This window comes from Lepus europaeus, chromosome 8 (assembly GCF_033115175.1).
Source record: "Lepus europaeus isolate LE1 chromosome 8, mLepTim1.pri, whole genome shotgun sequence".
Classification (NCBI taxonomy): domain Eukaryota; kingdom Metazoa; phylum Chordata; class Mammalia; order Lagomorpha; family Leporidae; genus Lepus; species Lepus europaeus.
The window spans coordinates 130113383-130126505 of NC_084834.1; the positions used below are offsets into that span (position 1 = coordinate 130113383).

General features: G+C 47.3%; 1 protein-coding gene across 5 annotated transcripts in view; it reads left to right on the forward strand.

Annotated features, from left to right (window-relative positions):
• Window positions 1-392: 392 nt before the first annotated feature.
• Window positions 393-13123, forward strand: part of ERICH1 (glutamate rich 1) — a 97715-nt gene continuing 84984 nt past the window's right edge. For all 5 annotated transcript variants that reach the window (XR_009866586.1, XM_062198859.1, XM_062198856.1 and 2 more), the window contains exon 1: window positions 393-482. Coding sequence is in view for 4 of the 5 variants with exons in the window: in XM_062198859.1 (XP_062054843.1) it covers window positions 461-482 (22 nt within the window). In the remaining variant the exon portion in view is untranslated. The remainder of the gene's footprint in view (window positions 483-13123) is intronic.

Sequence of the window (13123 nt, forward strand, 5' to 3'; positions counted from 1 at the left end):
CTCGTGGGCTGCTCGGGCGCACGGAGGACGCCCCCAGGCAGAGGGGGCGGCAGGTTCGCGCGCTTCTCGGGCGCGGGAGCGCCTCGCTCCTCTTTCCCGAGACACTGTTCCCGACGCTCGCCCCCGGAGTCGCCACCGAGAGGAGCAGGGGCCGCCCCGACAGCCAGAGTGCCGCCCACCCCCGCGCTCCACAGTCTGGAGCCACCTGCGGCCGCCTCGCCTTCCCTCCGCGCATGCTCGGCAGGAAGCTCCCAGAGGCGGGTCTGAAGGCCTCGGGGCACGCCCATGGAGGCCGCAGGAGCCAATCCGAAGCCAGACAGCGATGGTTGACATCATGCGGCAGGGACTGCGCATCCGCATTGGGCGGCCCTGCTGCTGTGGGTGGGCCCGAACGGGGAATCCGGAAGCTCCTTGGGCCGCGGGGCTCCCGCCGGGCTCCGGGGTCGCGGGCGAGCACGGCATGGCTGAGCGCCGGAGGCACGGTAGGCGGGGCTGAGGGTAGACGCGCGAGGGGCCCGAAGGTGGTTTGGGGCGTGGGGACTCAAGTGTGTTGGGGGAGCGCGAGAGGTGAAGGGCCGCAGGACTGAGGGCCGCATCGTGAGAGGAGAGGGTCGGGTGTGAGGGGTCCTGAGAGCCGCGGGCTGAGAGCTGCAGCGTGCGAGGGTCGGGTCGGGTCGGGTGTGAGGGGTCGTGAGGGGGGAGGGGTGTGGGAGACACAGTGTGTGAGGGTCGGGTCGGGTCGGGTCGGGTGTGAGGGGTCGTGAAGGACACAGTGTGTGAGGGTCGGGTCGGGTGTGAGAGGTTGTGAGGGACACAGTGTGTGAGGGTTGGGTCGGGTGTGAGAGGTGAGGGCCACAGGGTGTGAGGGGAGGGTCGGGTGTGAGAGGTCATGAGGGACACAGTGTGTGAGAGGAGGGTCGGGTGTGAGGGGTCGTGAGGGACAGGGTTCGTGAGGGGAAGAGGGGTGTGAGGGGGGTCGTGAGGGGCACAGCTTGTGAAGGGAGAGGGGTGTGAGGGACACAGTGTGTGAGGGTCGGGTCCTGTGAGAGGTCGTGAGGGACAGGGTTCCTGAGGGGAGAGGGGTGTGAGAGGTCGTGAGGGGCACAGCGTGTGAGGGGAGGGTGAGGTGTGAGGGGTGTGAGGGACACAGTGTGTGTGGGGGTGAGGTGTGAGGGGTTGTGAGGGACACTGTGCATAAGGGGAGGGTGGGGTGTGAGAGGTCGTGAGGAACACAGTGCGTGAGGGGAGGGTCGGGTGTGAGGGGTCGTGAGGTACATGGTGCCTGAGGGGAGACGGGTGTGAGGGGGCATGAGGGACACAGCGTGTGAGGGGAGGGTGGGGTATGAGGTGTTCTGAGGGGCACAGCGTGTGAGGGGAGAGTGGCGTGTGAGGGGCTGTGAAGGACACAGGGCGTGAAGGTAGGGTGAGGTGTGAGGGGTCCTGAGGGACAGCTTGTGAAGGGAGGGTGAGGTGTGAGGGGTGTGAGTTGCACAGCGTGTGAGGGGAGGGGAGGGTGTGAGGGGTCCTGAGGACACAGGGTGTGAGGGGAGGGTGAGGTGTGAGGGGTGTGAGTTGCACAGCGTGTGAGGGGAGGGGAGATGTGAGGGGTCCTGAGGACACAGGGTGTGAGGAGAGGGTGGGATGTGAGAGGTGTGAGTTGCATAGTGTGGGAGGGGAGGTGAGGGTGTGAGGGATCCTGAGAGACAGGGCGTGAAGGGAGGGTAGGGTGTGAGGGGTCGTGAGGACACAGGGTATGAGGGGAGGGGAGGATGTGAGGGGCCCTGAGAGACACAGGGCATGAGGGGAGGGTCAGGTGTGAGGGGTGTGAGTTGCACAGCGTGTGAGGGGAGGTGAGGGTGTGAGGGGTCCTGAGGACACAGGGTGTGAAGGGAGGGTGGGGTGTGAGGGGTGTGAGTTGCACAGCGTGTGAGGGGAGGTGAGGATGTGAGGGGTCCTGAGGACACAGGGTGTGAAGGGAGGGTGGGGTGTGAGGGGTGTGAGTTGCACAGCGTGTGAGGGGAGGTGAGGATGTGAGGGGTCCTGAGGGACACAGGGCGTGAGGGGAGGGTCAGGTGTGAGAGAGGACCCAGAGCATGAGGGGAGAGGGATGTGAGGAGTCCTGAGGGGCACAGGGCATGAGGGAAGGGTCAGGTGTGAGTGGTCGTGAGATGGGGGATTGGGAGTGTGTGAGGGAGCTGGGGAGTGGGAAGCCATGGGATGTGGGGGACACAGGATGAGAGGAGAGCTTGGGGTATGAGAGGCATTGAAGGCCGCCTGCCCAGAGCCCAGACTGCTGCAGGTGGCCTGAGGAGAGTGGGCGGTCGCTCAGCTCTGAAGCGCACAGACCCCTACATGGCGACAGTGGTGGTGATGACCATGGTGTTTCTGGTCACAGCCCCACTTCCATACGGGTGGCTGGAGCAGTGTGGCGGTCAGTAAATGAAGGACACCAGGGTCTCAAGTGTGGACTCCTGAGGAGTCTCGCCCTGCTGGAGCAGGACCTCGGAGCCCTTGACTTGGTGCCCACCTTAGAACAGCCGGTTGGTGGGGCTGAGTGGGGCCAGAGTTGCAGGGACATCTATTCTTAGGGGCCAGCTGCTCCTTGGGAGCACAGTAGCCCCAAGGGTAGGGGCAAGGCAAGCCCTTCATGCCTCCATGTATCCCTGCAGGGAGATAGGTGTGGGTGCTGTGGGGCCTGAGTGTGCCTGACACACATGTGCCATGCATAGAGCTTGACAAGTCATTTCTGAAGCCAGAATCTGTCAGTTGTGTCAGGCAGGGATCCCCTCAGGGAATGGAGTGCAATGTTCTTCCTCTTCCTCTAAGGTGCAGGTGCAGTGCAAGGCTGTACTCTGGCACAGACCCAGGAGGGACCCATAGTGTGTGAAGTTGCGGCAGTCAATCTGCAGCAAACACTCTAAGGTGGCTTTGTTGGATTTCTTTCTTTCTTTCTTTTTTTTTTTTTTTTCTGGAAGTAGGTTGCTTCAGCTAGGTAAGGTAGCCTGCTAATGCAGCAGTTTTTCCTGCGACAGTTTGTACCAAGAGTGCAACCTCAGTGGGAAACCACACTGCCTGAGTAAGAAAAAAAAATTTTTTTTTGGATGCACATCATTTTAATGGCCAGGAAAAAATATATGAAGGAAACCAGAGGCTGTCTCTTGGGCCTCTGAGAGTTACCATGGAGTTCTAGCAATGAGCATTTTCCCTTAATTGAAAACAATTACCCAAAAGGTTTCGTATCTAGAGTTTAGTTGAAGTGTCCCTTCTGCTTTGGAGATATTGGGTGAACATCTGACATATATAGTTCAATGTTAGCACAGGCTTGGCTGTGACTGACATTCAGGGAAGCCTGCAGCAGGGTCACAGTGGAATCAGGAAGCTCTTGGAGGCCACAGTTTCCCCTGGGGGGCATGTGCTCCTCAGGAAAGACTGTGCTGCATTCATCTTATCATCATACCTTGCACTGTGCCAGCCTCAGGAGCTCCTCAGTGGACTGTGGGAATGGAGGACTTGTGTCTGGCATCTGCCCAGGTGGGCCTCCCCGCCACCTCCTTTCTACATGGCACTGAGGCCTTGTCAGGGCATCTCCAGTTAGTAGCAGCAGAGTATGTCATGAGATAACTTGTTTCATATAGGAAATCTACCTGTTATACTCTTTTTGTGTGTACGTGTGCTGTTTGGAGGAGATATCTCCCTGCACCTTTGGGAGCAGACTGGAGAGCTTCATGCACCACCCAGTTGTTGACACTCTCCATGGTGCTGGACCCAGTAATTGGTGCCTCTGTGCCTCTGCCTGTGTGTCTCTGTGAGTGTATGTGCCTGTGTATGCATATGCATATGTGTGGCTGTGTATATTATGTATGGAGGTACATGTTGGTATGTGTATTTCTCCACTTAAACTTTCAGACACATCTGCAGGGCCAGCAGCTCTGGTGGAGTCTCAGAACTGGAGGAGCTGGTGAGAATGTGTCCCAGTTGGAAAGAGGTCCTTTTCCTTCTTACCGTGTTTTATTCCTAGGGCTGACTGGGTACATAGTGACTGTTGAGCAGAGCTTTCATTCTGGCCACAAGCTGTGGGTATTTGCACAGAGTTCAGTAGTCACTCACTGGCCTGTAGGCAGAGCCTGGCCATATTCATTTACTCAGAGTATCTGTGATTCTCTGTGCTTAGGTGTGAAATAGCCCTTTTCTCCTAAAGTGGAAGTCAGGTAGCTCTTTTCTGTTTCAGAGACCTTATTTTTTTCTTTCAGGATTTATTTATTTGAAAATCACAGTTATTGACATACATACACACACACACACACAATCTTCCATCCATTGTTTTAACTTCCCAGATTGGTGCAATGGCCAAGGTTGGGCCAGGCTGAAGCCAGGAGCTTCATCCAAGTCTCCCACAGGGACGGCAGGGCCCCAAACACTTGGGCCATCTTCCATTGCTTTCCCCAGACCATTAGCAGGGGGCTGGATTTGAAGTAGAGCAGCTGGGACACGATTAGGCGCCAGTATGGGATGCCGGCATTGCATGCAGTGGCTATGCTACAACACTGGCCCCACCTTTCAGGTATCTTTGAGAGTTGAGAGCACGCTCAAGAAGTATCTTATGAATGTAGAAACCAGCTTTCTGGGAGCAGACAGATCTCTGAGAATGTTTCCCAATAATAGGTTGTATATTGTTCCCTAGCAATGGAGAAGCTTCAGTCTCTGGTGGTGGAAACTAGGAAGCTGTGGTGGACTCTGAGCAGAGGAGAGTAGGTGTTTATGCCTCTGAAAGATGAGCCTAAATGTGGGCAGGTATGTGTGGGAAGAGGTGGGAGACGCAAAGGAAAATGTGAGAGGGATGGGTGCAGAGGATTCAGGAAGAGGCTGGACTTGGTAAGGAACAGGCTGACGAGACTTGGAGTGGATGCTTGGGGCAATTGCCGACCTAGGTTCTTCCAGACTGGTCAAGAGTCAGGGTTGGGTATTGTCTGGAGAGGGGAAGAGAGGGAGCCTCATGGAAATTGGGTGAAATGTCTAAAGTGTTTCCTCCCCTGACAGCCTGTGAACCAGACACAGGAGGCCAAGTTCAGACCCTCCTTGGCTGATACCTCAGAGCTAATTCCCTGAAGTCCTCAGGCACTTCACCTATAAAACTAGGGCCATAACAGTGGCAGCATTGTGAGGGTTCAGTCAGGTAAAGTGCCCATGTGCTTGGGTCCAGAGACAGCCAGCTGGGTGTTGTCACTGATTCCATAACCCCACGTACACAAAGAGATGGCAGATGGGGTGGGGGTAGGGGGGCTCACTTGCTGAGAAGAAAAAAGCAGCAGAGGTCACTAGAGGTGACAAGCGGGTGACACCCCTGTGTTACCTTGTTCAAGATGAGAGAGACACTTGAGCTTGTTTCAGAAACGAGAAATAGCCAGCACAGGGAGAATGCTGCTAGTCCTGCAGTGAAGACAGCTGAGGGACACAGTTCCATGGGAAGGTGGATTCAAGGAAGTCAGCAGTGAGGCAGCTGCCATACCTGCTTCCTCTGGGCCAGGGGATGAGGTAGAGCTGATGCAGGAGAGACAGCTGTTTGGGAGTCTTTGCATCTTCCTTAATGGCATTTCCCATTATTGGGCCACAGGAAATACTTGTGCAGGTGACATGGGTCTTGTCAGTGTCCAGTCTCTTGTGTATTACAAGTTCTTTGGGTCAAATTCAAGATTTGTGTGATGGAAAAGCCAATGTTAATGAAACTAGAAGAAATTAAAATATTGAGGTGAAATTTATATTTTATTCTGTGTCTTTAGTTATAATACAGGCAGCTTTCGAAGTGTCATCTTAGCATTTTTTAAAGGATTCCTTCCTCCCTCCCTCCCTCCCTCCTTCTCTCCCTCCCTCCCTCCCTCTCTCTCTCTCTCTTTCTTTCTTTCTTTCTCTATCTCTCTCTCTCTCTCTCTTTTTTTTTTTTGACAGGCAGAGTGGACAGTGAGAGAGAGACAGAGAGAAAGGTCTTCCTTTTCCGTTGGTTCACCCCCCTAATGGCCTCTGCGGCTGGCATACCACGCTGATCCGTCGCCTGGAGCCAGGTGCTTCTCCTGGTCTCCCATGCAGGTGCAGGGCCCAAGGAGTAGGGCCATCCTCCACTGCACTCCCGGGCCACAGCAGAGAGCTGGACTGGAAGAGGAGCAACCGGGACAGAATCCAGCGCCCCGTCCGGGACTAGAATCTGGTGTGCCAGTGCTGCAGGTGGAGGATTAGCCTATTGAGCTGCAGCACTGGCCCTCTTTCTTTCTTGACAGAGTCAGCAAGAGGGAGAGACAGAGAGAGAGATCTTCCATCCGCTGGCTCACTCCCCAAATGGCCCCAAATGGCCCCAATGGCTGGAGCTGGGCCTATCCAGAGCCAGGAACCAGAAGCTTTTTCCGGGTCTCCCACATGGATGCAAGGTCCCGTGGACTTGGGCCATCCCCTGCTGCTTTTCCAGGCACATTAGCAGGGAGCTGAATTTGAAAGTGGAGCAGCTGGGACTTGAACTGGTGCCCATATGCCAGTGCCTCAAGCAGCAGCTTTAGGCACTACACCACAGTGCCAGCCCCTCAGGTTTTTTTTGTTTGTTTGTTTGTTTGTTTGTTTTTTAACTCAGTCCTGTTTTGGTGAGAAAACAACTCCCAAGGGCTGAGTAATTTGCCGGGGTCCAGTCAGGTTAGTGGCAGTACCTGGTCCCAAGAAAGTGCCCCTTGCTTTCTCCTCTATTAGTATATGTTTACCAATCCTTAATGAGATTATCTCAACCTCTTATGAAATTTAAAATTATATCACAGTTAGTGATATAAATGCCACTCTACAACCATAAGAAAAAACTCTGGACAAAGTTTACTTGGAACATGTTCTTTCTTTTTTTTAAGTGTTGAAGTTTTAGTAGAAATTGAGTATTAAGTATATTTCTACAACTTAAATGAGAATACTGTATCAAAGTGGTCATGATTTAAGATTCCATTAATGTCCCCTTTAAGTATTATTTCTGACCCTATTTTTAATATATTTTTAAATTAATATTTCAGAAAACTCACTACCTTTTGCTTGAATCTTAGTATTTTTTCAATTTACAATTATTTTGTGTAACTCATTAAGAATCTGTCTCTTATTGAATTCATATGCTTTGCTGAACTTTTCTTTCTTGTGAAGTGATATATGCTATTATTAATTCATTACTTTATTTGATTATAGACCAAAGTTAAGTACCTTTCCTCATTTTAGGAATAAAATTAGAAAAAAAAAAAGTCAAGTAAACAGATAGCATTTTCAAGAAAGCTGTGGATTAGCTGATATTTCTAGCAGACTTTTTTTTTTTTTTTGAAAGGCAAAGTGGACAGTGAGAGAGAGAGACAGAGAGAACGGTCTTCCTTTTTCCATTGGTTCACCCCACAATGGCCGCTGCGGCTGGGTGCACTGCGGCTGGGTGCACTGCGGCTGGCGCACCGCGCTGAGCCGAAGCCAGGAGCCAGGTGCTTCCTCCTGGACTCCCATGTGGGTGCAGGGCCCAAGGACTTGGGCCATCCTCCACTGTACTCCTGGGCCACAGCAGAGAGCTGGACTGGAAGAGGAGCAACCGGGACAGAATCCGGTGTCCTGACCAGGACTAGAACCCGGTGTGCCGGTGCCGTAGGCAGAGGATTAGCCTATTGAGCCGCGGCACTGGCCTCTAGCAGACATTTAAACATAGGTCTTACTGTAAAGAGAAAATTCAAAATATCAGATTTGTACAAACTACAGGAATCCTAAGAAAATTTAAAAGTGTCTTCTAAAATGAGCTAGGCAGATATCAGATAGGATGAAAAATGAAGTAGAGTTAATTTTACTGAGATACCCAGAGTTTCATAATTCTCCTTAATGAGATAATTTTGTCATGTGGTTTTAGCAATAACATGTTGGGAAATTATCTCTTCAGATGGTAATGTAAGGTGAAGGGGTGGGCATCCTCAGACTGACCACGGTGAAAGTTGCTATTAATGGTCATTTCTGTTTTACTTTATTAGCAAGTTTTCATTTAAAAGTGATTTTAAAATTCCTGCCACCTCTTGTTTCAAAATCTCATCACTTTTCCACTCATAAGTCTATTAAGTGTAAACTTTGAAAAGGTACGTCATAAACCTATTTTTCTGTGGTTTTCTGTCAAAGTGATATATCAGGAAATTGCATTTTAAAAGTTACTTGTTAATATTTTTACTTTAATATAATTCCAGTAGTCTCATGGTCCTGTCAGTTTTATAGCTATGGAAAACAACCTTTAGAAATACTTCTTTTAAATTGATATCATTCCTTCTATCTCCAAATTAGTTATGGACATATTTTTTGTCTTTGGACACACTTTTCTAAGAAACACTATTATATATAGAGATGATAACCAAATTTTTGGTTAGAGGATCACAAATGAGCATCATATCTAATGCCTTCCATCACCAAGGAGCTTTTTAAGTATCTCACAATGCTTATTCAATGAAAAGAAGTATATAATTTAAATAAAGTATAACATGCACATAGATAAGAAGAAGAAATTATTATTTTTGTAATCAAGGTGAATTTTTTAATGAAATAAGAACATGCATGGGGCCAGCGTTGTGGCATAGCAGGTAAAGCTGCCACCTTCAGTGTCAGTGTCCCATATGGGCGCCGGTTTGAGTTCAGGCTGCTCCACTTCTGATCTAGCTCTTTGCTAGTTTTGGGAAAGCAATAGAAGATGACCCAAGTCCTTGGGCCCCTGCACGCACATGGGAGAGCTGGAAAAAGTTCCTAGCTCCTGGCTTTGGATCGGCATAGCTCCAGCTATTGCGGCTATCTGGGGAGTGAACCAGTTGATGAAAGACTTCTCTCTCTCTGCTTCTGCCTCTCTGTAACTTAGCCTCTTCAAATAAATAAATAAATCTTTCAAAAAGAACATGCATAACAATAGGATAACATCTGCTTGTAGCAAAAGTAATGGTATACTTTTTTTTCCTGTCACTTATATTTTCATTTTAGTTTCCTTTTTCAAAAAGGAATGTGTTAGAAGGAAACGTTTCCATTTCCATTTTTTCCTAAGAGTCAAGTACGACGTACTCCCAATTTTAATCCTCAGTGAAATCCTGTCATTTGTAGAAGAATACATGGGCCTGGAGGACTTGATGTTAAGTGAAATAAGCCAAACACAGGAAGACAAATATGTCATAAGCTCGCTTGTGGAATGTAAACACAGGGATTTTATAGACACAGTAGAATGGAGATTACCTGAGACAGGGAAGGGTATAGGAAGGGATAGAGAGAAATTGGATAAAAGAAGGAAGAGATTCTGATGTTCTACAGCACAGTGGGGTGACTGTGCCCCAATATACCCTGTTATGTATTTTATGAAGAACTAGGAGTCTCTGAACACGAAGAAATGATAAGGAAATGAAAATGATAATCACCCTGATTTGATCACTACATGTTGTATACATGTATTGAATTATCATATTGTAACCCTTAAATGTTTGCAGTTACTATGTGTCAGTTAAAATTTCAAAAATAAATTTTCAGAAAGAAAGGCTACCTGGGCTAAGAACCATGCAGGAAGGCTGTAGGTCATTCCCATGAGTCTTCCCAGTTTTGTCTGCTTCCCTGAAGGGGCACATTAGATACATCATAACTTTTGGAGCTTCTGCTCTAGCAATATAAAAAAATAGGAAAAAAAGTTCCTTGAAGTGCTGCTATAACACCTTTGTTAAAAATGGAATAAAATCTTTCTTTTTTTATTCCAACTGTTAGGTTTTAAATCAAGTAACTGCTTTGAGGAGCAGTTTAGAATTGGATAGGTTTACTACCAGCAACCAAACTTCCCATTTTTTCCCTGAGGTACATATATGTACAATGTCTCCTGAGTGTCTAATTTCACTTTACCCTAAGATTTTATTTTTCTTTGGCTTATGTGTGTTTAAATTGAAACAGCAAGCTTAGGCAGCAGTTTTTTCTGAAATTATATCAAAATAACTCAATGCCCCTGTGTCAAGGAGACACAATGTCTCTCCTTGATATGGCAGCATATTAATTTTAGGTGGGATGTTTTTCTTCACATCCACCTTTTTTTTTCTTTCGTTCATCCTTTCCCAATTCCAGCTGCCTGCTCCATTCAGTAATTATATTTGTTTCCCTTAGGCTATTTTTTTCTATTGGTCTTGAACAGCATTCCCCTGCCTTTTTATTTTCTTATGATTGCTTTTTGACAGATACTAGAGTTTCAAGTTAAAACCTGTTCCTGCTGTTGGAAGAGCGCATTGATGAGGTGTGAGAAAAACGAGAATGCAGGCAGGCTCAGATTTCTGGTGAGGGGTGTTAGAGTTCCTATTATGACCACTAAGCAGTTTTTATTTGGCCCACATGATAGCTCTGAACTTTGGAAAGTTCTCAGATCTGTGAGACCGTACTGCTTCTAGAACTGGACCGCCCAGCTCTGTGGAGTTTCTTTGCTTTCAGCACATTGGAAATTAAACAGAAAAGAGATTTGATTTTAGGCCTCCATTTGCAATATATACGCACATACACACAAACATACACTGCAGGTCAAAAAGGAGCATTTGAACCAACCAAAAATGATAACTTCATTTAAAAATTATACATCACTGTTTTGATACCCTGAAATAAACAGCCTTCAGTTATATTCCACAAAGAGAGTTGGTCAGTTAAAAGACATACTTTGTTTACCTAAGTTTGTCCATTTCCGTTTCTGTGGAAAGCCAATAGGTAGTTCAGAGGGTACTTCATTCGTAACTCTGGGAATTTACAAGTAGCAGTGAAGGTTTAAGTGAATCTACAATATGTTTTTTGTTTAAAAAGTGACTGACTGCTTCGGTTTAGGTAAATGGTGTGAGGACCATTAGTGGTAGGACAGCAGTTCCATTTCCTTTTACAGGTAGTATACTGGATGTGCCGCATCATCCCTTGTAAATACACAGATGCTCTTTGTTAACTATCGAAAGGTGAGGGAGAGGGAAGTGAGGACATCAAATGCCTGTTCTGATCCAGAAGACGTTTTTTTCAGACATGAAGCCCAAGTGGCATACTATTCCAGAGTTTCATGGTCAATCTTAGCATTGTGGTGTAGTCTCAGATGCTGGGGCAAAGTGAAATTCAACAATGGCTCTTCCGGCAATATTATTTAGTAGAAAGTAATTACTGTTTTTTAAAATATTTTATTGTTTAACTTTTGCTCTTTTAAAACTGATATAAAAATATTATTTTCAAGGATTTTTGTCCTTTGCAATACAGCACCTGAAGATATTTCGACATGCATATTTGTTGGCAAAATTGTTTTACTTTTGGATACCGAATTTCTGGATTAAGTTAGGTTAAGATTTATTAGTTGAAATTCTTGTTAAGGATAAAAATTCTCACTTTGTAATGAGATATCCATTTTGACATCTGGTTGAGATCTTCTGTTCTTATGCCTGAAAACAGTGTACTTTATAAATAACTCATGGATGATACAGCATAAAACTAACGTTTATCATTATTTTTTACCAAAGTCATGCCTTTGCTCCCATCAAGAGGAGTTGTGTATTTTTTTTAAAAGACTTATTTATTAATCTGAAAGTCGAGTTACACAGAGAGAAGAAAGAGAGAGAGAGAAATCTTCCCTCCAATGGTTCACTCCCCAACTGATTGCAACAGCCAGAGCTGCACTGATCTGGAGCCAGGAGCTTCCTCTGGGTCTCCCATGCGAGTGCAGGGGTCCAAGGACTTGGGCCATCTTCCACTGCTTTCCCAGGCCATAGCAGAGAGCTGGATTGGAATTGGAGCAGCCTGGGTCTCGAAGCGGCACCCATATGGGATGCCGGCACTTCAGGCTAGTGTGTTAACCCCCTGCGCCACAGCGCCAGCCCTGAGGGGTTGTGTATTAATAGCTCATTTTTCTGTAACTATGTTGTGACAAGCAGTGGGGGCAAAGACAGACTTCCTGAACTCATTCTGTCTGTGAAACACATGTGAGCCACATGGATGTGGCCGATGCCAGAGGTCCACATCTGTGCTTAAGAGGTTCTAAAATATACTAGTGTAAGATCATTTTAGCCAGTTGGGTTTACAAAGTACTTAAACCTGGGGATAGTGAAAGGTGTTCTCTTTTATTTTTTGTACGCCTCTGCTCAGTTTAAATTTGAAATGGAAAAGCCTCCCCCTTTGATAAAACGTCAGCTGTGTAGTCCTTCTGGACCCTCATGGGTTAGCACACTGGAATCTGCATGGCATTTTTCCTGCTGTCACCTTCATGCAACAACTTGGGATTTAAACCTGAAGAACTAAAAACTTTTATGCCTAAATTATATTATCATTTATTTAGCATTTTTAAACAACCCATATTTCTGCATCCTGGAGTTGTGTGCTGTTGTGGTAGCCCAGCTCATTGCTCTAGGTATCAGTTTTGTGGTCTTAATGTGTCCGAATGGGGATCAGCAAGGTGTGCATGTGCTTCCGTTTTCTTCCTCACAGGCTCCTCAGGGCTTTTATTTTGATTAGTTATGCACTGCCACCCCCTCCAGTGACTCAGGACCACCACGATAAGATTTGTGGTCAGAAGGGTAGCAGTGGTTGCATTGAGTACCAAGTGTCCAGTCCTTCAAGGAAGGTCTGGATCCAGGCCCGGGCAGAGGAGAGAAGGTGAGAAAGTGGCTATGTGCTCCTAGCAGGGTGGAGCATGCCAGAGGGCATCAGGCTCATGCTGACATAGCCAGTGGCCATTGCTGAGGCGATTTGAGTAACAAAGAATGTGGTGATAGTGCATAGTTATAACCCTTACAAAATGGAAATATCCATGAGCCCATAAGTGATTTCTTAAAATCCAGTGAAAAGATAGGAAGTGAAAGCAATTCTTCCTTCTAAAAGAATCCCATGTAATGAGCATAGATGGAACAAGGGAAGCAGAACCACAGTAGGGTACCATAGCCACATATGCAGCAGTGTGGCCAATAATGGAGGGGGAATGAATGAGAAAAAGGATCTAGTTTCCAAGGTGCTTGTTAATTATAAAGGGAAGAACAGTAACTTTGCAGGTAGAAACCCAACAGACATCACCTTACCCAAATGGTAATCAAGTTATCAGCAGGAATGAGACAAGTTGGCATCCTGAATGCCACGGCGATATGTTGAG